The sequence below is a fragment of the Mustela erminea genome, chromosome 1 (assembly GCF_009829155.1).
Source record: "Mustela erminea isolate mMusErm1 chromosome 1, mMusErm1.Pri, whole genome shotgun sequence".
Classification (NCBI taxonomy): domain Eukaryota; kingdom Metazoa; phylum Chordata; class Mammalia; order Carnivora; family Mustelidae; genus Mustela; species Mustela erminea.
Genome location: NC_045614.1, coordinates 4,362,678 through 4,386,999, shown reverse-complemented (window position 1 = coordinate 4,386,999; position 24,322 = coordinate 4,362,678). Strand labels below are relative to the sequence as shown.

The following is a 24,322-nucleotide window of genomic DNA, read 5'->3' as shown; positions in this document are numbered from 1 at the left end:
CAGAGCCTGTGGGGGGGGCACCCCACACCGCCCCCCGTTCCTGACGCCACCCTGCCACCACCTTCTAGATCGTCAACCTGATCGAGGAGACCGGCCACTTCAACGTCACCAACACCACCTTCGACTTCGATCTCTTCTCCCTGGACGAGACCACCGTGCGTAAGCTGCAGAGCTACCTGGAGGCCGTGGCCACATGACCCCGGGCCGGGTGCCGGGCCCTGTTCGCTGGGGCCCTGGGCGGCCGCATCCGGGCCCCGCCTTCCTCCTCCGCTCTCGACTTACCCACCCGCAGCACTGCCTTAGTGACCGCCCTGTCCTCGGCCCACACGGCCAGCTGCACTTTCCTCGTCGGCTCCCGGCCCACCGTCCCCACCACCTTAGCGGGAGCCCTGAGGCTGAGGGGGGGCCGGCCAGCGCCGCTGCTCCCCAACACGCAGGGGCCGTCCCCTGCGCCCCACTCGGAAAGCAGCGGGTGTTGAAGGCAGCACCGGCCTCGCTTCAGAAGGGGAGGAAAGGTGGCCGGCAGTGGGGCCCTCGCTCCAAGGAGGGGTGTGTGGCCTGGTCTCACTGCCCGGGCCTCTCTGAGCAGCCAGGGCACTGCCTGCAGCCTCCCCGAACGGTTCACACCCCCCCCACTCCCCCCGCGCCCCAGGAGCGCAGAGGGCCGCAGCCCCCCGCGGGCTCTCACTGTGCTGGGACTCTCTGTATAGTTCTCTCTAGTGTGCGTGTGTGTCTGCACTGTAGGTACCAGAGCGGCTTCCGGGTGTGCGTGTCCGTGGCAGCGCTGCACGTGGGGGGTGGGGGGTGAGTTCGGCGGGACTTTTAGGTTAAGACGTTTCCACTGGTCTGGTCGTTGGGCCGGAGGCCGAGCTGGAGCAGCACGGGCCCTCTCCAGGCGAGGGGACGAGTCGTCCTCCCGGGGCACGGAGGGCCCTGCGCGGGGCCGGCGAACACTACGACGGGCCAGCAGGTCCGCGGGCACCCAGGGGCCTGGGCGCGCTTGGTGCCTGGTCAGACCGGCCGCCGCCTCCAGGCGCCGACCTGGGCTCTGCCGGCCGCAGGCCCTGCCCGGCCGCGCCCTCCCCCGCGGCTCGTACTCTTCCCGCGCCCTCCCCCACGGCTCGTACTCTTCCTCCTTCCATAGGACCCTTTTCCTTCTGCTGTCGGAGTCTTCGAACTTTGAAAAAATGAGCTTTTGCCAAATAAGACGGGATAGTTTCTGGAGTTTTTTGAGGAGTGTCAGGACTCAGAGCCAGCCCCTCGTGGCCAGGCCCAGCCAGTGGCAGGCCCTTCTGGGCACACACGGCTCTGGCTTGGGCTCAGCCCTCCCACCCCCGCGAGCCACGCCGGTCCAGAGACCCAGCTCCTCGCATGCCTGAGACTCTCCAAGGGCCACGTCGGCCCCTCGCTCCCAGCCAGGATGCCCTTGCGGCGCCAGCCCCCACCCCGGGATGGGGCTTCTCGGGGCAGGGGCCCTGTGTGCTCAGCCTCTATTCCCCCAGACCGCGACTCAAGGCTCCCCCGACCCCCCTCCCCCGACTTTTGCCGTGAAGGAGACGTGGGGCAAGGGACTGGGGTGGGGCCCAGAGGTGGGCTCCCCCCCCCCCGAGTTCTGAGCTCCGATGCGGGGAGTGCCAGCCTCCCCTTCCCTGTGGCTTCGTCTGTGAGGCAGACCCTAAGCACTCCTGGGGGAGCCCTGCCTCCAAGACTCCCCCAGACTTCAGCCTCCCTGGTGAAGTCCCCAGAACTCGCTGGGAAGGCCCGGGAGCTTTGCAGAGGAAACCGCCATGACTCCTCGTCGTCTGCTCTGATTCTCTCCTGACCCCACTGCCTTGAGGTATTAGGAAGAGGGCAGGCCTGTGTGGCGGGCCCTGTGCCGTCACCGCCCCCTTCCCCAGGCAGGCCGACAATACTCCAAAGTGGGGCACCTTTCTTCTCTGGAAACTCTAAGACATTGGACTGAAGGAACCGGCCTGACGTGGGCTACACGGAAGGCAGCCGCTGCCCAGCCCTCTGTGTGCGGAGGCTGCTGGGGACCACAGCCAGGAGCCTGAGCTGGTCTTTCCCCTTTGGGAGCATCTGCTGGGAAGGGCCATAGGCCCTCCCGAGCTCCGTGTGGCAGCTTGGGCGGCGCTCAGCTCTGGAGCCGGGCCGTGCCCAGGAAGCCGCTGGAGGAAGGCCAGGATTCGACCTGCCCTCAGGAGCAGCAGTGTCTGGCCCCTCCTGCTGTTTCTGGGGCTTTCAGAAGCACCAACCCACTTCTCAGTTACCTCCTCTGGCCAGAAGGCCCCAGTGCTGGCCCCATGACCACCGATGGACGTGCCAGGCACCCAGGGCCCTGACCCTGACTGCAGCATTCCCAGCTGCTCCCCCTCCCCCCCCAGCTGCCCGGCAGCTGGGCCTACAAGGGCTCTGGGGACGCTTCCATAGGAAGGGGCTGGCACTTTGTGATTGCCTCGTGTTTAGTGTTAAGCCCCCTGCCCCCAGTGCAAATCCCTGTGTTTTGCTATCTCCTGAACAAAATGTAAACCGACACCTGAAAGCAAAAGGTATCGAATACCTTTTTTACCCATAAGGGTTTTTACAAAGAATGTGTCTCACTAGGAACTAGGACACTCATCAGCCCGAGACCAACTCCTGGATAAAAGGAATAAAGGAGAATCGTGTTTGTAATAAGTTACAGGATTGTTTCTGTCCTGGATTTTAAACTTTTTGTTAAATTGTGAAATTATGGAGGAGTTTTATAGAAAAAAAAAAGTGAAATAAAGTCAGATGGGAAAGCAGATCTGTATGGAGAGCCTCGTGCGTCCGCGTGGTTCCACCTGGAACAGCCAGGAGCGGGAGAGGGTGGGCGTCAAGCCCGGGCAGGGGGCGTGGGGCTGGGGGAGTGCGCGCACGGTTGGCCTCCTGGAGGAATGCAGGCGGCCCGCTAGAAGTCCAGGAGAGGGATGGTGGCGGAGAATTTGGTCCTGGGTCCTGTTTTGGATGGTGTGTTCTTTCCTTGGAAGCCGGCAGCAAGGTTGGGATTGAAAACCAAGCCCGACTTCACAATATGGGAGAATGGGTGTGTAGGGGGGGTGGGGGACGGGTTGGCATGGGGGATGGGAGAGATGGGGGTGGGGCAAGATAGGCGGGAAAAGGGTGGAGAAGCTTCCTTTGCTGCGAGCTGGGGGGCCTGCCTGCTGGTCTGTCCGTGGCGGCCTTTGCTCTGGACCCCGCGGCAGCCTGAGTTCTCACAGGCCCCACCTACGCAGCCCCGTCCGCCCTGCGAGAGCTCCGTCCCTGAGTGCCCCGCGCGGCAGGCTGGCACCCGGCCACTCTGCCCACGGCAGCTGCGAGGGAGGTGGCGGGCCCCCGCGGGGTCCCCGGGAGCCTGCCTTCTCGGTCTGGCCAGAACTCTGCTTCCAACATCAGGGCTCCCCCGCCCTGTCTTTACCACGACAGAAAGATTGTGCAAGTCCCCTGGAGCAGTTTCTGCTCTGAGCTCCTGAAGGAGGCAGAGAGCAAGAGAGGGTCCCCGGGGTTCCCAGGGTACGTGGAGCCCCACCACACACTGAAGGGCTGACTGCCCGGGGCCAAGAATGCAGCAGGGCGGAGAACCGTCACAGGGCCTCTTCCCGAGCTTTGGATGGCGCGGGAGCTGCGGCCGGAGTCCCCGCGGGGCGGACAGAGTGGTCCAGAGAGCCACCAGCCTGCGGCGCAGCACGTAGGCCCATTGTGAGACTTGAGCCCAGGCACGTGCTCCCGCGGCTGCACACATGTGTTGGCCCCAGGGCGCGGGGGCGAGGGGGGGGGGCGTCCTGAGGAATTCTCATTAGCGGCAGGGAATTCAGTTCCTTAAAAAAAGAAAAAAGTCTGTGTCATCCTTGGTGCGTAAAGGTGTCTCCACGGGGTGCGGAGCTCTTAGGTGGGCGGCCGCGCGCTCTTCTCCCGCACTCTGCCGTGGCTCTGCGGCCGCTCTGGGGCCGTCCGCCTCCCGCTGGATCGGCTGCGAAGTCAGCCCTCCAGCCTCTCGCCCCTTTGAGGCTTTGGTCTCTGGTGCCTTTAAAGTTTCCTTTTCGTCTTTCAGTTGGAAACAGTTGCACAACGTTTTGGTGATTTGTTTCTTTCATCCATAGGCTGTCTCTGTCCCCTTTCAATGCTTTTGCCTTGAATATTTCCAAATCTTACGTCGTAAATGTCTATTTTGATGACTCCAGACGAATCTGCCGGTTCCACAGGCACGTGACCCTCATTCCTGCTGCTTTTCCGCGTCCACTTTCTCGTGCGTCCCTCGGGAGCCGCGGTCCGCTCCCGGCCAGGACGGCGCTCCCTCCCAAACAGCGGCCGCCCGCACACCCCTTCCTGAACGCACATGCGAGCTCCGTCCTTACACGGTGCGGGTGCACCTTAACCCGCACCACTAGCCCTGCGGCGGGCTCCGGACGGGTTTCCCCCTGCTCCTCTTCCGTGGCTGCGCACAGCTGCACGTGGGCAGGGGCGCGACTGGGTCTCGGGGGGTGGTGGGTGGGGGTAGGGGGACACCAGCGCGGGCCTCACCCGCCCGTCTTCCTAGGGGGCTCGTGGGCGGCAGCCTGCTTGTGCCCCCGCGCGTGTTCTTCTCGGAGCATGAGATGTGGCTCTTGCGCGGCCCAGAGTTCCCCGCTTGCCCTTCCGTCCTGTGCGCGGCCCGCGGCCCTCAACACGCGGAATCCGGACGTCCTGGTCCCGCTTCTCCCTGCGCCGCCGGGTGCTTATTCCCGGTCAAGCATGATACAAGGTTTACGAGTGCTCTCCAGGCTCCTTCCACCGATTCAATGCTTGCTCCTCCCTTTTCTTCCCTCCCTTGCTCTCGCTCTCACCGCTCCGTTTGCTCCGTCTGGAGCGCGTCCTGCCAGGAGGCAGGGCCCCAGCTCTTTCTCCGCAGTAGCTACACGAGGCCGGGCATCCCCGGTCACGGTCACGGGCTAACCCGTGCTTCCTCCGCTTACCCAAAAGGCCACTCCGTTCCTGCACGCTCGTCTGTGTGCTGCGCTCCCCTCCGCTGCCCGTCTGTCGCTGACGCCCCCTCACGGAGCTTTTCACTACCGTGGCTTTGTCATTTCTTTATTACCAGTAGAACTAGTCCTGTCTATTAATTATCATTCCCTTCTTAGAGTTTCCCAGAGAGGCCGGCATGGTGGCTCTCCCACCTAGCCTAATCAGCCTGGGTTCGAGAACGTTTTCTTTATCTCGTGATCCTCAAGTTTCCTGTTAACATTTTAGTTTCAATTTTAAATAAAAAAAATATATATATATATATTATATATATTTTATGTTATATATTTTATATTTATACATATATATATATATGTCCTGGCTGGCACCGGGTCGGTCCCCAGAGAATCCTTGGTGGCCACTATCTCCGCGTGACTTCGAACAGCGCCGGGGTGGGGGTCGGTTCGTCACTGCACCCTCTCTCCAGGGGGTCGTGAGCCTGGGCGGCCGCGCCTCACCTTTCTTACGTCAGAGTGTGTGTAGTGTTCAAAGTGAAGAAGCTGTGAGCTTTATCGCATCTGGTTTCGGCTTTTCCGCAGCCTTCAGCAGGAACTCCTCACCCACTCGGGCACGAGGGACACTGCGGCCGGGCTCCCCGTGGGGTGTCAGGTGGCGTCCCCAGCCTCCACCCCCCCTCCACGTGCCACTAGCACCCACCTGCCTAGTGGAGACAACCAAAAATGTCCCCAGACATCGCCACATGTGTCCTGGGGGCACAGGACCACCCTGGGTAAGAACCACTGCTTTTGTGAAACCAATTTTATTCACTTTCACCTTTAAATGTAAAGCACTGCCCCAGAGGGGGCATCTTAGTTAAAACCTGTCCCGGTCGGCTCGGCACTCGGAACAGCTTCCCTCCTTCTAGAAGGCAGCACCTTGGGCATCAGATCTTCTGGATCCTCCGATAGGGGTTCAGGGGCGCAGGGGCTCCGGGTCCGGGGATGAGGCCGGAAGCCCCGGGGCCTTTCCTGGCTGCTGGTTAGTCATCATAGTCGTCCTCCTCGTAAAGATTTTCAATTTCAGCTTGGTAGATCCTGGCCACCATGGCCCTCTTGAGTTTGGTGGTGGCTCCTGTCACAGAATCACGTGCGAGGCAGGGCCTTCCCCCCACCCCCCGCAGGAGCCTCCCCGCAGGATGAGATGGTCATGGGCCAGGTCAGTCCTGGGGATGCAGGGGGGCGCCTGGGGTCGGAACAGTAGAAGGCTGGGATTGAGGGGCCCAAGGAGGGGAGGTACAGGAGGCCCGTCCCAAAGTGCCCCGAGACTGTCCGTCCTGCACGGGGACCACCGCTGAGGACCGCCCCCTGCACCCCCAGCTGGGTTCCTCGGAGGAGCCGCTGAAAAACGCAGGCGCCTGGGATCGTGGCCTGGGCAACGGCGGCGTTTCAAGAGCAGGAGCCAGGGGCTTGGGAGTGAGCCCCCGCAGCAGGATCCTTCCCGGCCCGCCCCCGCTCACCCAGCTCCCCTCCAGCCACCGAGAAGTCCGTCCTGAGGATGGTCCACTTCATGATCTTGGCGCTGTCGGAGGTGACCTCGGCGTTGGCGGCATCGATGCCCTGACCAATGAACTCCAGGACCACAGGGTCCCCGTCGTAGACGATGTCGGACAGCCGGGTGGCCTGGCTCCTGAGCTGCCGGCAGAAAGCCACGGCCTCGCTGGTCAGCGCGTTCCGGGGCTCCCCTGTGTCCGTGTTGATCTGGCACTGACATTGGGGGCGGGGGGGCAATGGGTCAGGAGACTCCCTAGCTGCTCCCACGCCCACACCCAAGCCCATGAGCCCAGCTCCCCACGCGGGGGCTCGCCCCCATGGCTTGTCTCTCTCCTCTCCACCGTGGGAGGGCCGCGTCCCCACCCCCTCCGGCGCCAATGAGAAAACAAGCTCGGCTTGGGGAGACTTGCCCCCCATGTCCCTACTTCCTCAGGGCTGGGTGGGCCCAGCTCAGCCCTAGCTGCCCTTTCTCTGGAAATGGGCCAGGAGCTTCCCCCACCCCCCGCAGGGGCCCAAGGGACCGACCCCTTGCCTCTCCTCCCCCAGCCTCAGTGTGCCCATCCTGAAACCGGGGCAGCAGCCTCCGCCCAACCCACAGCCCGGATCACCGCGGGGCTCAGACACGCAGCCGGGAGGCACCTTGAGCGTAAGCAGGGCGCACAGGTAGGGCGCGTCCTGACCCACGAGCACCACGTAGTGCACAAGAGGGATGTACCGCTTCACCCGCTCCTCGATGGGGTTCGGGTTGATCCTCTCGCCTGAACTGAGGGTGATGATATCTGCATGCAGACAGGGAGCTGGGGAGGGGGCTGTGGTCTGAAAAGCCGCATCAAGTCAGCTCTCTTGCAGCCCACGGCCACCCCGATGTTCAGAAAGGACGAGATTGAGCCCAGGCACACAAAGGGTGTCCCTTCCTCCAAGCTGGACTTCAGTCCTCCCCTCATTGTTGTGCAGTACACTACCCGCACCACCATCCACAGCAGCCCTGTGGGGCCCACTCAGAGGCACAGAGCACCTTGCAGCCTTGTCTTGCTCACCTCTGGTGTTGCCCACGACGTACAGGAATTTATCAGTGTCCAAAAAGCCTAGGTCCCCCGTGCGCAACCAGCCATGGGCATCAAACTTCTCCTGGTTGTTCTCCGCATCATTGAGATACCCCATGAAGACGTTCCGGCCCCAAATGTAGATGTCCCCAATGCTCTCCTCATCTTCATTCTGTGTCTTGATGTGGGTTCTGGGGAGGGACTTCCCGCAGCTGGGGACAGTGGGCAGAGAAGGGATGTTAGGGACACACCAGATAGAGATTCCCACTGGCAGAGGGGCAACCCCTTACCCCCCACCCCCACCCCCCGCACACAGCTTTTCAGATCCCAGGCCTTTCCTGCCTGTCCGGCTTCCAACGTCCTGTGGATCCAAAGCAGGGGGGCACAGGGAGAAGGGGGGCAGGGAGGGAAGGCTTGGCCCACCTTGACTTGGAACCAAGCTCGCTGGGTATGTGGACCTACCACACCCAGCTCCTGGCCAGCAGGAGCCCACGGATGAGCACAGGGGACAAGGCAAGAGGCAGGTGAACTCCAGACACCTTTTGGGTGGGTGTCAGGAGAGAAAACAGGACCATCCAATCAAGAATGAGGCATCTCACCACCTGCTTATGTCCTTGGAAACTGGGCGTGGGTGCCGGGGCTGATGCTTTGCCTTTCAAAGTTCGAGGTTCCTATCCAGGCACCTGGACCCCAATCCTTGCCGCACTTGCTCCCCAGGCTGACTGGAGACTCAGGGCAGGGCCTCAGCACGGGCCCGGCCGATGCCCAGGATACACCTGCGTGGGCTGAATTGTGTCTTTCCCAAATTCCTAACGCCCAAATGAGACGGTCGTTGGAGCTGGTTGGGTTTCCGTGAGGTCCTGGGAGCGGGGACTGCATGATGGGACCAATGCCCTTTAAGGAGAGACAGCATCTCTCCACCATGCAAAGACAGAGAGGGGCCAGCCGTCCACACCACAACCGAATCAGGGACATCTTGCTCTTGCAGCCTCTGGAACCGAGACGAGTTCTCTGTGGTTCCTGAAGCCCCTGGGCCTGTGGCGCTCTGTCTTGGCGGCCAGAGCAGAGACACGCCCTCTGAGGCCAGACGCCCTGCCCCTCTTGCAAGGCAATCTCCGTTCACTGTCCCACGCCTCCCAAAGGAGCAAAGCCACCCAATGAAATACTGGAAAACCCAGAGGCCTGGCTGAGCGCCTCTGTTCTGACTGGTTTCCTGGCTGTGGACACCACTTGCCTCGCTCGAGCTGCTCAGGTCTTGTGTAGAATGACAGGATTCTGGAAGCATCGGGGGCTGGCTCTGGCTGCTTGGGTTGCGAGCCCCACCGCCCCCCACGGCAGGGATTCTTGACACTGGGTTCCTACTGGAACCCCAGTGGTCTGACACCCCTGGCAGGCAGGGGTCACTCCACATGCCAAGCGGTACCTAGAACGGGCGGCAACTCCGAACACCACCACCCAGTTGGGCGACAGCTCGGGCCGCGGAACCGATCTTTCCTTCAGCCCCTGTGCCTGTCCGCCTTTCTGCCCTGCCTCTCTTTGGGTCTGGGGGTTGAGGAGACCCTGTGGGTGGCAAAGTGCTTGGTGACTGGGGCCTTTGTCTTGTCTCTGCTGAAGGTCACTTTCACCTCCCCAAAGCCAAGGTGCTCTCAGGAGGGTGCCGCAGACTCTCTCCTTGACCAGACGCAGCTCGGGCTTCTCTGAGCTGTCTTCTCCACAGCCCTCGGCCTTGGTCTCTAGGCACAAACCATCTCATCCACCCCCGAACAGAGAGACTTGCGAAAACCTTAGCATTTCCCGACGCTCAGGCCACGTCCCCCAGGATGGCCCCATCCCTTTTACATCCCTTCCAGAAAGCTCGGAGCTCCCAGGAGAGTTTCCCAGATGGTCCCCCGAAGCCCCCTTTTAGGGTAGCTACTTTAAAAAAGCTTTCAGACAGTCCTCCTCTGCCCTTTGAGATGCAAATCTGCCACCCAGAACTTTCTCCACTCTTTGAAATGTGAATGGTCAGGGAGGTAACTCTGGCTTTCTCCCCCAGTGCCTGTGGGAGGCTCAGGACCCCTCCCCAGAGGGCTGCTTGCTCTGTGTGCACCTCCTGCCACAAACACACAGTAGGTTTATTTCTTTCCAGAGAAGCAAGTGCCAGTTGTCAGACCTGGAGGGGTTCAGTTAGTGAGCGCCGACCCCATTTCCTGCTTTCTGTGACAGCCACTTCCCAGATGGCTCAAGCCCCCACCACCTCCCTTGACCCCACAGACCCCTCGACAACATCCAGTCCCTTGGCCCAAATTCAAGTAGAGGTCAGGTCACACAGGGTCCTCCTTCTGGCTGCAGTGGTAGTTGTGAATAAAATCTGTCCCTGTCACTTTAAGGTGTGTCTGGTTTTACCTTTGAAAATGGTCACCCCTCCAGAGGCCAGCCCCAGGTTAGGGAGACCGAGGACGGGGGAGAAAGGCAGCCCACCAAAAGGGCTGGGACGTGTCCAAGTCAACTATTTTGTCCTGTCTTTTCAGCACATTCTGAGTCCTCCAGGAAATGTGCAGGGGTCCCTGAACGAAATCAGTGGTGGTAGTAGCCAGTCTCCAGATGGCTTTGCCCACCCAGAATCCACATCCTGGTGTAGCCCCCTCCTACCCTGGAGAGGGCTGGTCTTCCCGACCCCTACAGATGTCAGACAGGGCAGAAATAGCAAAGTTCCGCTTCTGAGGTTAGGTCGTAATAGGGTTGCCAGATCAAATACAAGATGCCTGGGTATAACTGAATTACAAGTGCAAGTATAAGTATATCCCAGATATTACAGGGGATATACTTACAGTGTAAAAAAAAAAAAAAAAGGTTTGTCTGAAATTCAAATGTCCCTGGGTGTCCTGTATTTTACTTGCTGAATCTGGCCACCCTAAAGTGTGGCATCCACTTCCACCTTGCCCTCTCTGGGGTCTCTTGTGTGGGGAAGACTACTGTCGTGGTGGGGAGAGGTCAGCTAGCAAAGGAACAAAGCGGCCGTGTGTGGAAGCCAGGCTCCGAGCGGCTCCTCCGGCCCCGGTTGAGCCTTCAGATGAGGCCGCCCCAACCAACAGCTTGACTGTGACACCTTGAGGTACACAGCTCCCAAGCAGCCCCCTGATTCCCAACCCACAGAGGCCACGGAATCATGTTTGTGGTACTAAGCTGCGAAATTTCAGGGTAACCTTTACACGGCGATGAATGTTTTCCCTCCCAAGGGGCTGGGGTGTCAAAAATGGTTGGCCATTTGTAACAAGAATGGTTGGCACATTGGAAAACAAATCTGAGGGGCTTTGGGTCACCCTACATGGGGGTTTGCTTGCTTGTTTGACCTCGGATATGCGTTCCACAGTGGGGAAGAACAGAGTAGTGGGACCGTGCACCCTGGTCAAGGTCAGGGCCCCCCCGCCAGCCACCTGTCCGTCCCTCCACTGAGACCCACCTCAGCAGACGGAAGTCATGCTGCCTGGAGACCGTGTGGATGCCAGTGCTCTCGGACAGGCCGTAGAGCGCGAGGATGGGCATGTTGAGGCTGAGGAAGTAATCCAGGGTGGCTCTGGAGAGCCCCAGGCCCAGGCTGAAGTACTGCCGGCAGTGATGGAGACCGAGGAACTTCCTGGCCTGGTTAAAGGTCAGCCTCTTGGCCAGGCCGAAGCACAGCGGGGGATGGGTCTGCCTTGAGGAGCGGACACAGGGGAGCAGAGCTGGGCCTCGGGACTCCACGCCGGCACCCCCCGCCCTCCTCCGGGGCAGCCCTGAGACCCAGCCTCACTTGAACATCCACTTTCTGTTTGTCCTGAGTCCCAGCCCCATGGCCCACTGGTCGACCCTCCTCCGGAATGGGGACGACGAGAGCTGGTCGGTCTTCAGGTTGTCCAGCAGCCTGTCCCAGACCCACGGGACGCCGTGGAACAAGGTGGGCTTCACCTCCCGGAGCGTGTCTATCAGGGAGCCCTGCATGGCACGGCACCATGGGCTCCCGGCCAGCCCCTGCCCCAGCCCCCCAGCCCCCTGCCCCACCGCAGGGCCGGGTGTGGGAAGCCCTTCCCTGCAGCCATGGCCGGGACCCGTGTCGTGAGGGAGGCGGGGAGGGGGATGGCCGAGGGGGATGACCAGGACCCTCTGCTCCCACCGGCCCTGATCAGTGGGACACGCAGGATCCGTGTCCCTCCCCACGTGACTCAGCACATGTGAGATTCAGCCACAGCATTTGCTGCTCCTGGGGTCCCGTCCACCCTCTCCCAGAAGCCTGAGTCGGGGCACGCAGTGGATGGAGAAGGGAAGGTGCAGAGACAGAGACAGAGACAGAGACAGAGACAGAGACACAGGGAAAACGACAAACACACAGATGAAGAGATGGCGGGAGAGAGAGCCGAGATGAGACAGAGAGACAGAAGGGACAGGAGGGGAGGGAAGGAGAGGACGTGGGGGCTGGGGAGGGACAGACTCTGGCTTCATCTCCGCTTTCACATCTTCTCAGTTGCCGAGAGAGACGCCCCAGTGCCCACAAACGCAACACCGACAAGGAAGGTGGAGAGTGAAGCCGAGCCGAGCCACGTCCACCGGGCGCACCGGAAGAGGCCGGCCGCGCAGCCGAACCGGGGCTCACATTATTCAAAGGCCTTTAAGGGGCTCCAAGAAGAGCTTGTGACACGTGAAAATATGAAATCGAAGCTTTCGTGTCCGTAACGTTTTCCGCTTTTTTTCAGTGAGAAATCTGCAGAAATTTGTTCTCTCCCTAAGTACCTGCGTGATTCACCTCAGTTAAGCCCCTCGGCCCGGGAAGCCTCCAGCCCGCGCCACCGGGCCCTTTGCGGGACGTGTTTGCGGGCCCCTTGGCTGAGGGAGTCGCAAGGATCCGGCGGGCAACGAGGTCCTGGTTTTTTCGCTTTTCCCTACTTCCTGTCTTGACGGGAAGCGTGTGATTTTCTACACTCAGAGTCAACGCGGCTGGGACTGAGGTCTCGTGACGTGTGTCAGTGACCTCATGACCCACATGACCCCATCCTGACCATTTTCAGTGCACAGCTCCGTGCCCTGACGCTCGCTCACACTGTCCTGCGGTCATCCCCACCGTCTGTCTCCAGAACTTTCCATTTCTCCGCACAGAGACTCTGTCCCCATGAAGCACAGACTCCCACCCTCTGCCCCAGCCCCGGCTCCCACCCTCTCCTCTCTGGTTTGTGTGGACTCGACTCCTCTGGGGACTTCCTGGGAGTGGGGTCCTATGGGACAGGTCCTTCTGGGTCTGGCTGCTCTCGCTGAGCCCCGTGTCCTTGGGGTCCCCCCACGTGGTGGCAGGTGGCAGGGTCCCTTCCTTCCTAGAGTTGGACCGTCTTCTGTTGGGTGGTGGAGCTCTATTACCCACTGATCTGTTGGTGGGCATGAGGTGTGCTTCCCCTCACATGCTTTTGTAATGGCTGGATCAAGCCTCCTGTGCTGGTGAGTTTTGCCCCGTGGGAGGAGCCGCATGGAGGCTTCTCATTCCCCAGGGCACGATCTCATGTCTGCTTCAGCCCCCTCACTTCACAGACGGGGAAACTGAGGCCCAGAGACACAGAGGACCAAAGTCGCACAGCAGGCTGGGGGTGGGGGCAGGGCAGGCATGCCAGTCCTGGGCCGAGCTCCCCACAGAGGCGGAACCCCCCCCTACGCCTCCAACCTCCCTGGCCTCACCTGCACCCACGGCAGCAGAGGGCCCGGGAGCTCCGCTCACCCTCAGAGCGTCCGGCGGGGCGAAGTAGAGGGTTCCGGCGACTGAGATGGAGACCCACATGTCCAAGAGCTGGGCCCCCATGTAGCTGAGCGGGAGGTAGTTCACCAGGATCTCCTGTGCCTCCGGAGGGCACTTGTAAGACAGCCTCTGGGCCGTGGCCAGCGTGGTCCAGGTGATCTGCAAGGCCCCAGAGCCATCACCCGGAGGCTTGTTCTCCACCCCCGGGAGCTCACCTTCCTCCACACGAGCCCCAGAGCCCCAGGCTCCCCCCTCCAGAGGGGACACTCACGTTATCGTGGCTAAGCATCATGGCCTTCGGGGGGCCTGTGCCCGACAGGCTGTAGACCAGCATGCAGCACTGGTTGGGCTTCTGGGAGTCGATGACCCGGTCCAGCGTGTCTTCTGAGATGCCGCCTGCCAGGTCCAGGAACCCTCTCCACTGCAGAGAGCCAGCGGAGGGGTGGGGGGTGGCCCGGAGGGGACCTTGACCCTGAGACCTCAGCCCCCAGGCCACGCCCCCGCCCCTGCCCTCCCCGGGGAGGACCTACAGAATACAGGTTCTGCAGCCGGGTCCGGATCTCCTCCTTGTACTGCACGATGGCTTTGAGGTGTTTCAAGGAGCCCTGGATCTGCCAGACAGCGAGGGGCTCAGGACGCGCCGGGCAGGAGCGCTGGTCGCAGCTGAGCCCCGAGCCCGCTTCCCCGGCACTCCCCCACGGGCGGCAAGGGCACTCCCCCATTTTCTTTGGATTGTGGCAAAACACACAGGAATTGGCCACGTTAACCATTTCTACGTGGACACTTGAGCGGTATTGAGTACATTCACGTGATGTGAACGTCACCTCTGTCTAGTTCCAGAACATTCCGTCTCCCCAAAAGGAAACCCGGTGGCCGTTAGCCGTGACTCCATTCCCCCGTCCTCCGGCCTATTCCGGATGTTTCGTATAGACAGAATCCTACACTCCGTGGCTGCGTGTGTCCAGATCTTCTCACTGAATGTCACGCTTTCTAGGTCTGCCTACACAGGGGTGTGTCGGTGCTTTCCTCCTTTTAGGGCCAAGGAAAGGTCCGGGGCGGGGATGGGCCACCATTTATCTGCTCATCGGCTGATGGGGTGCTGCACTGTGCCCCTGTCTGGGCTGCTGGGAATGTCTGTGTATGAACTTTTGTTTGCACATCTAGTTTTCCATTCTGTTGGGTAGACCCCCAGGTGTGGGATTGCTGGGTCATAGGATGGTGATTCTACCGTCGGCTTTCTGAGCAGCTTCCCACACAGCCACCCCATTTTTCCTGCCCCCCGCAGTCACACACGAGGGCTCCAGGAGCCCCGTCACCTCACTGACACTTGTCACCTGCGTTTCTGACAATGGCTGTCTTCGTGGGTGGGAAGTGGTGTCTCGTGACGGCTTCCCTCTGTGTTTCCTGGATGACCGTGGTTGTTGACCATCGTGTCTGGGGCTTACTGGTCATGCGTGTGTCTTCTCTGGAGAAATGTCGAAGTTCTTTGCCCACTTTTGAACCGGGTTTTCGTTGCTGGTGTGTTTTCGATGTCGAGGGCTCCTGGACCCATTCTGAAGGCGGACCGCGTGGGTGTCCTAGGGCTGCTGGGATACACCATGGTGTTGGCTCTGAGCGGCTTGGTCTGCTCTCTGCTTAGAGTCTCCTAATCTCCAGACCCAGGAGTGGGAAGCCTGGGTCCCTTCTGGAGGCCCCACGGCAGGATTGCTCGTTTGGGAACTGGCTTCTTTGGGTTTTTGGCAGAATCCGGCTCCCTGCGGCTGCAGGACCGAGGTCTGCCTGTCTCCTGGCTGGCTGTCAGCCGAGGGCTCTTCTCCGCTCCTGAAGGCCACCATATTCTCTGGCTCAGGGTCCCTTCCTCCATTTTCAAAGGCAGAAACCCGGGGGCCAGGGAGGTTGAGTTCTTCTCATCCTTTGAATCTCTCGGCTCTCGGATCTGCCTTATCTTTCTCTGCCTCCCGCTGGTGTGTTTATAGGGGACCCCTCCCCCGGATCATCCAGGATCATCCCCCAGCTGAAGGGCCTTAATATTAATCCCATCAGCAAAATCCCTTTTGCCACACAAGGTGCGGTGATCACGCATCCCAGAGATTAGGGCGTGGACATCCTTGGCATCAAGGGGCTGATCACACGGACCGACGGGATTTCCTGAGAGGGAGGACTCAAGGATGGGGCCAGACCTCGGGTCTGAGCAGCGGGAAGGAGATGCAACTATTGGGAAAGCTGGAGATAAAAAGGCGGGAAATGTGTGCAAACAGCTGTCTCCCGGGGAAAAGACACAGAGCACGGGAAGCAGCGGTCTGCTGTCCCCGGCCTGGCTCTGTGATTAAGGTTCAACAAGTGAAGAGGAGCAAGGAGCAGCCGGACAGTGCAAGGTTTTCAACATCGTCCCCACTGCGGCAGGGGCGCGCCGGCCAGGTGGACAATGACCCAGGCCACACGCCTGGTCACCTGCCCAGACCCTGTCTTGGGTTTATTTATTTATTGAGCATTAAAACATTTGTGGTTAAAAAAAAAAAATACATGACAAAGTTTCCCATCTTAACCATTTTAAGCAGACTTTTTATGGTGTTAAGTGTATTTGCGTGACTGGGAAACAGATCTCCAGAACTTCCCATCTCCCCACTCAGAGACTCTGTCCCCGTGAATCACGGACACCCCCTGCCCCAGTCCTGGCTCCCACCCTCTTCTCTCTGTCTGTGTGGACACGGGACTCCTCTGGGGACCTCCTGGGAGTGGGGTCCTGCAGGATGTGTCCTTCTGGGTCTGGCTCCTCTCGCTGAGCCCAGTGTCCTCAGGGTCCCTCCACGTCAAGGCAGGGGTCAGGGTCCCTTCCTTTCTGAGGCTGGACCGTGTTCCCTCATGGGGATGGACCGTGCTGTGTGTATGGTTCATCCATCAGCGGACATCCGGGTTATTTCCATATTTTGACTGTTGTGGATACTGCTGCTATGAACTCGAATGAACCAAAGTATCTTCAACAGCTTTCCTTACTTCTTTCGGGCACGCAGCCGGCATGGGATTACTGCTGCCTCTATAAAGTTTTGAGGACGCACCATGCTGTGTTCTATAGTGGCCGGACCGGTTTACGTTCTCGACAGAGGCCTCAATTGATGGATGGATGCATAATTTACATTCAGTAAAAGTCACCTGTTTAGGTCCACAGTTTCACGAGTCTTTTTAAAAAAGATTTATTTATTTATGTTTAGAGAGAGAGAGAGAGCAGCAGGGAGGGGCAGAGGGGGAGAGAGAGAGAGGGGGAATCTCAAGCAGACTCCACACGGAGCTTGGAACCTGACCCGGGGCTCCATCTCATAATCCTGAGGTCATGACCTGAGCTGAAATCAAGAGTCAGATGCTTCAACGACAGAGCCACTCAGGCACTTCCAGTTCCACGAGTCTTGACAAATTTATAGCAGTGGAACCACCACCTTCATCAAGACCTAGAGCATTTCCATCGCCCCATGAAGTTTCCTCGGCCCCTTTGTGGTCCAATTCCTCCTTTCAACTTGGGAGCCACTGTTCTGGATTTCTGTCCCGTAGCTTTGCCTTTGCTGGGGCTTCCCATATATAAACTCACACCACGGGTAACCTTCTCTTATTCAGCACGTTTCGGATGCAGCCACGTGATTACACGTAACAGGAGCCCAGTCATCACTATGGTTTGGTGGTACTGATGGACCACGATTTATCCAAATGACACAAAACCAGCTGGATCTTGGTTAATGGATGTTTGGGCAGTTTTTGGCAATCATGCCTGGAACAGCCACAGACACTCACATGCAGGGTAGACGCGTGTTCTCATTTCTCTTGGGTACGTACTCATGTGGGAGGTCTGGACTATATATTACGCCTTTGTTTCACTTGCTGTGAAACCATCTAGCCATTTTCCAAGATGGAGGCACCATCTCTGCCAGGAATGAAGCAGCATTCTGGTGGCTCTCTCTCTCCTCATCAACATGCGGTATGGTCTGTTTTAAAACTGGAGTCATCCTAGGGGGTGTTTTGTGGTGGCCCTGTCTTTGCCTACATGCCTCTGTCCGCTTGTCGTGGGTCCTCTTGGGTCCCCATTTCAGAGAGTTCAGCTAAGGCTGAAGGACAGGCAGGGGCTGACCCAGAAGTTTCAGCTCTAGGACCATCACAGTTCCTCCACAGGAGGGAGAAGACCACCCAGAGCCCAGGGTGGCCAAACATGAGTGGGCATTACTCTGATGTCCACCTCCTCTGGGTGACCCATGTGCCCGTGGATCTTTCCCCATTCCCTCCTTGGAACAGAGATCAAATAGGAATGACCATACCATTGATGATCCTATTGACGATAGTGTTAGCATTGAACACTGATCATGCTAAGCTCTGTCCTAGCCTATTTCAGGTGTACTCAGTTCATTCTCAGAACCAAACCCATTGGGTAGGTCCTGTTACCACTCCCACTTTATAGGTGAGGAACCTGAGGCACCAGAAGGTGCAACACCTTGCCCAAGGGCCCACACTTAGTGAAACAGCCTCCAAGCCATGAAGCCCACACCCAGAATCACCTCACTTGGAGCAGCCCTGGCCCAGAGAAATTCAGGATCTGTTGTACAGTTCCATTAAGATGAAACATCCAGAACAGGCAAAGCCACAGAGACAGAAAGTAGATTGGTGGTTGCCAGGGACTGGGGCCAGGGGAATGAAGCATCCCCACTGACAGGCACAGGGCTTGCTTTTCAGGTGATGGAATGTTCTGGAACCGGACAGAGGTCGTGGTTGCACAACACTGTGAGTGACCTCAATGCTACTAAACTAAAAAGGGTGTCAGTGGTAAATTGTATACTGTGTGTATTTTACCACAGTAATTTAAAATAAAAAGTGGGAGAGAGGATCTGCTTGCAGTAGACACATTGAAGATCCAGTTTGGGGTGTGTTGGGGCCAGCCCCTGAGTCAGCATTGAGCAGGCTCTGACCTCCTCAGGCTTTAGCACCGGCTGTGGTCAGCAATGCAAGGGCCATTTGGCAGGAACGGCACATGCCTGGCATCTCTTACAGGCCCTGGACCTGCCCAAGCATGGAATCCACAGTTCCCAGCTTGTGAGTAACAGTGGGATGGTAGGTGCATCATTCATTGGATCTGTTTTGTCTACTGGGCAAAGTCTGTGTCTTTACCCGAGCTGTGCCCTCCATCAGGCATGCCCACCTGGATCCCGCAGGTCTCCAAATCACTGACCTGGATGATTTTCTGCAACTGCCTGTCATTATCCACCACAAAGATGTCTATCTCCGAGCTTTCAGCGATGACCTGGCAGGCTTTGGGGGAGTTGGTGGCCAAGATGCCAACAGAGAAGCCTCTAGAAGCAGAACCCAAGAGGTGAAGACCCACCAGCAAATTGCAGGGCTTCCAAGAGGCCAACTTTGCCAAAGGAGAGACAGTCCCTCAGGAAGAGCCCTTAGTGTGGCAGATAGCCCCAAACACCCACAGTATGCCTTGTTTGAAGGTGGGACTCAGGGACAGCTTGAGTGTGAGCCCTGCCCTCCAGAGTTTCCCCAAGACAAGTAGGGGAGGGCACCATGCTAGAGAACCCTGGGAAGTGGGGAAGGTTTTTTGGAGGAGGGGTCATGGGGCTGGGCTTCACAGGATGTGTAGGAGTTCGACAGGTAGAGAATGTCAAGAAGGGTGAGCTGGCTGGTGCTCAGGGCTGAGCCCTTGATGAGTCCCACTGAACACAGCCCAAAGAGGAGCCTAGTCTGCTCCTTGAACTGGGCTCTTCCATGAGACCCCCCTATGGATTCAAGAGGAGGGATAAGCCTTCGCTGGACTGGTGGCTTCCTGCCTCCATGTACCCCAGGGAGATACCAGACAACTCTTACCCAGCCATGATAGCACCAATGCTGGCGATGACCCACTCCTCCGAGTTTAACCCCATGATCCCCACTCCGTGGAAGCGCTCCAGGCCCAGCTGGGGAAGGAGGCCCTTGTGAGGCACGGGGGTGCTCATCTGCTACTTGCCCCTCCCTCCCTGCCCCGGAGCCGGAGCCTCAGGCTGGCAACCCTGGGCTCCCTTTTCTCTGTTGACCATTTGGACTTCGGTTTGCTGATCAAAGAGCCCATCTCCCCCATTACAAGCATCGAGGGCAGTGGTTCTCAACAGAGACGACTCCACCTTCCCAGGTGACATTGGGCAACATGGGGAGACATTTCTGGGGAAGGGAATGGTGCTGACATCGAGTGGGTGGGCACCAGGGGTGTTGAGAAATATCCTCTAATGTACAGAACAGACCCGTCCGCAAAAAATGATCCAGCCCCGAGTGTCCATAGTACTGAGATTAGAAAATATGAATAAAACGTGCTCCCCCTCCAACATTTTTATGAATAAATATTTGACAAAATCAGGGCTGTACTAGGCCTATATTATCATTAACATGCCATTGTTGGTAAAACCATACATCCTGACTATTTTCCCAGCATTTAAATATTTCTTTATGGTATCAAATATAACACCTCAATGATATTGGGTAATATAGATATGTCACAATTTGGGGGCATCTGGCTGGCTTCAGTTGTTAAGTGTCTGCCTTCAGCTCAGATCATGATATCAGGTTCCTGGGATCGAGCCCCATGTCAGGTTCCCTGGTCAGCGGGGAACCTGCTTCTCCCTCTACCCTTCACCCTGCTTGTGCTCTCTCAAATAAATAACATCTTTTTTTTTTTTAAGTCATAATTTAGTGACACCCCCCCTTTATTGGTTGATATTTAGGTAAGATCCTTTTTCCCCTCCATTTTTATTAGATAAAATATTAGGAGAACATCTGCCTAGCTCAAGCTCTGTATACCCACATTATTCGTGCTGATGTATGGATTGACTTAAAAATTCAAAATGGCGCACCATTCATCCACCCTGGCAGAACCAGGGGTTGCCACCACCTGGCCCCCAGGTGGGCCTTTCCCCTCCACTCTAGGCTTCTGAGCACAACTGCCCACTGCTGGTGTCCTTGTCTAAACAGGGCACTATAAAGTCAACATAAAGAATTGTTGATGTTACCCACTCCCTTGTGCTGACCCTGCCTTCTGCAATCTCAGTTAGCAGCAGTTCCTTCAAGTTGCCCAGGCCAGAAATCTTGATTATCCGCAGTGGCTTTCATTCTCCTGGACACCCAACTCATGAAGACATAATGTTGGCTCTGCCTTCAGAGTCTGACCACATCTCATCCACTCTCCTGCTATCATACAGGTCCCAAACACCTTCTCAACCTCAACTGGTCTCTCTTTTTCCACCCAGTCTGTTTTCTCTGTAGCAGCCACACAGTGCCCAACTCTGGGCACATTTCTCTGCTTACAGCCCTCCATGGCTCCCACCTCATTACTGGTAAAAGCCCTCCAAGACCCAGCAAAACCTGTCCCTATTGCCCCCTGCCCTCATCACCTCCCTCTCCCCCTCACTCACTCTGCTTTAGCAACATCGGTCTCTTTGCTGTTCAACCAACATGCCAGATCCTGTCCTGCCCCAGGGCCTTTGCACATTTGTTGCCACTGCCTGTAACACTTACCCCCAAATACTCACTTAAATTCCCCCCTCCCAGTTGTTTAAGTCTTGTTGAAATGCCACTCTCAGAGAGTCTCTCTTTGGCCACCATAGGGTAAGATTACAACCCCTACCCCAGCTCATCAACCCTTTTATTTTCTTTAGTTTTCTCTGGATCACTGTCTACTTCCTGAATACTTGTTTGTTACGTTGACTGGACAAGTCCCTAGAGGTCTCTTACCCACTTTCCTAATCTGAAAAACAGGCATTCCTTTCTTGAAGACATACCCAAGGGGCCAGATTCTGGAGGTCTGCAATGAAGGAGGTGGTCTGGCCACTTGCCCTCATGAACTGACCAACTAAACAAATAAAATTATACAACTATTTTGCCACATGGCTATGAGAGCTGGGCAGAGCATTTTCAAAGGGGCTATGATAGAGTGTGTTGGGAGCTGGTGAGTCTGGGGAGCCAGGATGATCAGGGATGACCTCACTCAAAAGATGAGGCATAGGAGGGGCGCCTCGGGAGCTTAGTCTGTGTCTGACTTGTGATTTCAGATCAGGTCACGATCTCAGCCTGGTGAGGTCAAGCCCTGGGTCAGGCTCCGCACTCAGCAGGGAACCTGCTTGAGATTCTCTCTCCCTCTCCCTCTGCCCCTCCCTCCAGGAAATAAATAAATCTGAAAAAAAAAAGTGATACATTGGCAAAGAGACACAGTAACAGTAACTACTGTAAAAATATAGCTAACGCTGATGTAATGCTCAGTGTGAGTCAGGGGATGTTTGATAGGTGTAAACTTTCTGAATTCTTTTTTTTTCTTTTAAAGATTGTATTTACTTCTTTATTTGAGAGGGGAGAGAGCACAAGCAGGGGCAGGGACAGAGGAAGAAGGAAAAGCAGGTTCCCCGTGAGGCAGAGAGCCTGACACCAGACTCAGTCCCAGGACCCTGAGATCATGACTTGAACCGCAAGCAGACGCTTAACCCACTGAACCACCCAGGCTCCCCAACTCCCCGACTTCTTGTAGCAAACCCTTGTTTTATACTAAATTTAATAAAGTAAATGGATCTGTCCATATATAACTTTTACATTTTTAATATCATACATATAAAAAAATAGATATAAAAATCCCCATTTTAGGGAGCCTGGGTGGCTCAGTGGGTTAAGCCTCTGCCTTCGGCTCAGGTCATGATCACAGGACCCTGGGATCAAGCTCCACATCGGGCTCTCTGCTCAGCAGGGAGCCTGCTTCCTCCTCCCTCTCTGCCTGCCTCTCTGCCTCACTTGTGATCTCTGTCTGTCAAATAAATAAATAAAATTGTTTCTTTAAAAAATCCCCATTTTACAGATAGGGAAACCGAGGCACGGTGAGGCTGGGTCATTAAAAAACGTTGGTTTGAAGCACAGCCGACACCCAGTGTTCCATTAGCTTTCTGGGTACAACACAGTGATTCCACAAGTCTATACGTGATGCTACGTCCACAAGCGTAGCCTAAGTCATTTTTTAAACAAAAAAGCTACAGGCATCTAACCACACCTGGTGGTGAGCGAGGTTAAGTGACATGAGCAAAAATGGGCAGGTAAGGGCGGAGCCAGACGAAAGGATGCCTGTCCAGGTGGGCCTGGCAGGAGGGGCGCTTAAGGAAGAGGCGGGGTGGGGGTGGGGTGGGGATGGTGTCGGGGAGTGGCGCGCAGGCGCAGTGGTCCGGGCACAGCAGTGCGCAAGCGCAGAGCGGCGGGCGCGTGCGCAGGCGCAGGAGGACACGTGGTACCTTGAGGAAGGCCTTGGCGGCGCGCCGGCACTCCTCGTAGTACTCGATGTAGGTGAGCAAGTGCCAGCCGTTCCTGTGCTTGGAGCCGAGCGCGATGTAGTTGGCGTACTTGATGGCCGTGTTCATGACCATGTCGTGCACGGTGAGGGGGGCCTGGCTGGTGAAGGCGTCCTCCTGCCGCAGGTGCACCTCGCCGTCGCGCTTTGACGTGCAGTAGGGGTGCTCTGTGGGCAGGCGGGGCTCGGGGGCAGTGAGACCCCGGGTGGGTGAAGGAGGGGCTCGGGGGCGGTGAGACCCCGGGTGGGGGAAGGAGGATGCAGGGCTGCGGCCCTGGCGGCGGCAGGGGCGGGCAGAGCAAGTGGGGGAGGGCGTGGCGGACAGAGGGAGAGAGACGCCGCCGCCCAGGGAGAAAGCTGGAGGGGGATGGGGAGACACAGAAGAGGGCGCGGGGACGGGTGGACAGACAGATGCACCGGCCCAGACGGGGGGCTCGGCAGCAGCCCACCAGCAAGCAGGCAGCCCAGTCGCAGGCCCGCTGCCCCTCCTCTGGACTCCCCAAGGACCAGCGCCTCCGACCGCTGTGTCCACCTTCGCCACCTCCTTCCGGTACTCCCAGCCGCCCGGCCCAGCCTCCCCCAGTTCCCTGACCCGACCCCAGAGATCCCGAGGCTGGCTCACCCACCTTGGGTGGGTGACTGGCTTCTGTGGGGCCCAAAGAGCCCCCCCTTACCTTTGGCTTTAACTTCTGATTGCCGATCTCTCTCAGTTGGACTCAGTGTCTTGCGTGAGGACATGGTGTGCAGCCTGCCTTCCGCCTCACTTACAGCCTGGGGAGCGTCGGGCCTCCTGGGACATCCACAGAAACACACTTGCGGTTTGGTGGAGGGCTGTGAGGGTCCAGGCCCGTGGAGGCCCGGGGCTCCCAGCTACTGGCGGGGGTGGTCAGGGAAGGCTGCTCTGAACAGTGGGTAGGAGCTGACTTGGCGAGGGGAGGGGGAAGATCTGAGGAAAGAGAGAGTGTGATGAAGGCCGTCCGGGCTGGAGTATAAGGAAAAGTGGGGGAAAGGGAGGAAAAGAAGCCAGCTAGGTGGTGAGAGTGGATCAGCATGGGGTCATGCTGGCTGTGTTAGTACAGAATTGCTTTCTGGTTCCTTTTGTGTCCAACCCCCACGCAGTGTGGAGACTGGCTGACCCCTGACGGGAGCTGAAATGCGTCAGCTCCCAGCCCCTGCCTTCCGCCCACGACACATTTTCACCTTCTCTGTCATCAGGGAGGCTGTGCCCACTTCGGTCTGGCAATTCTTTTTATGAGCTTTGATGACCCCCCTGCTCTAGCCACAGGGGGACAGCAGTCTCTAGACTAGACATCCAGAATGTTCCTGCCTATGGTCAGCCTTTGTGACCTCACTATGGATTCTATAGCCTAGAGCCACGGTGGAGATGTGGCCTGTTGCTGCTTGGCAGAGGCCTGTCTTAGGGGCCAGGGGTCTGCCCCCACAGCCAGTGGTTCCCAAGGTGACCGCTTCCAGGGAGGAGCCGGCAGGCAGCAAAATCTTTGCTTTAAAGCTGGCAGCTGGAGGGATTCCATAGTCCCTGCCCAGCATTATTAGCTTTGGGTGACAAAGTTCACAGAAGACCAGAAAGGGAGTAGTGAGATGAGGAGGTACTGTGGAAGCCATGAGGTCTCGGGGCCAGTGAAGCCGAGTGTGTCAGAGAGCCAGTTAAGGTCGGCAGAACCCGAGGCTCCCAAAAGGTGGAGAAGGACCTTGA

At 57.8% G+C, this 24,322-nt stretch overlaps 2 protein-coding genes and 1 long non-coding RNA gene across 7 annotated transcripts in view; 2 read left to right on the top strand and 1 right to left on the bottom strand.

Moving 5' to 3' along the window:
• Positions 1–827, top strand: part of MLLT1 (MLLT1 super elongation complex subunit) — a 63,169-nt gene extending 62,342 nt beyond the window's left edge. Inside the window, 1 exon segment of the mRNA XM_032307910.1 lies at positions 69–827. Within this exon segment, the coding sequence (XP_032163801.1) occupies positions 69–197 (129 nt within the window). The 3' untranslated portion in view covers positions 198–827.
• A 564-nt stretch (positions 828–1,391) lies between these two features.
• LOC116570614 lies at positions 1,392–2,785 on the top strand. Its single transcript, XR_004277496.1, has 2 exons — positions 1,392–2,113; positions 2,202–2,785. It is a non-coding gene; the product is annotated as an uncharacterized LOC116570614 (long non-coding RNA).
• A 2,985-nt stretch (positions 2,786–5,770) lies between these two features.
• LOC116570586 (long-chain-fatty-acid--CoA ligase ACSBG2-like) lies at positions 5,771–23,910 on the bottom strand. 5 transcript variants are annotated; one of them, XM_032307885.1, is made up of 14 exons: positions 23,809–23,910; positions 23,283–23,398; positions 22,553–22,776; positions 19,128–19,216; positions 18,487–18,607; positions 13,814–13,894; positions 13,555–13,704; positions 13,266–13,442; positions 11,322–11,503; positions 10,992–11,225; positions 7,544–7,761; positions 7,146–7,322; positions 6,473–6,719; positions 5,771–6,087 (listed from the first exon to the last, which is right to left on the bottom strand). In XM_032307885.1, the coding sequence occupies exons 2-14, from the start codon at positions 23,344–23,346 to the stop codon at positions 6,036–6,038; spliced, it is 2,016 nt and encodes a 671-aa protein (XP_032163776.1). In that variant the 5' UTR covers positions 23,347–23,398; positions 23,809–23,910; the 3' UTR covers positions 5,771–6,035. The 5 variants fall into 5 exon arrangements, with proteins under 5 accessions (XP_032163776.1, XP_032163764.1, XP_032163771.1 ...); XM_032307873.1 differs by having other exon boundaries at positions 7,146–7,303; XM_032307880.1 differs by having other exon boundaries at positions 7,146–7,285.
• Positions 23,911–24,322: the final 412 nt, after the last annotated feature.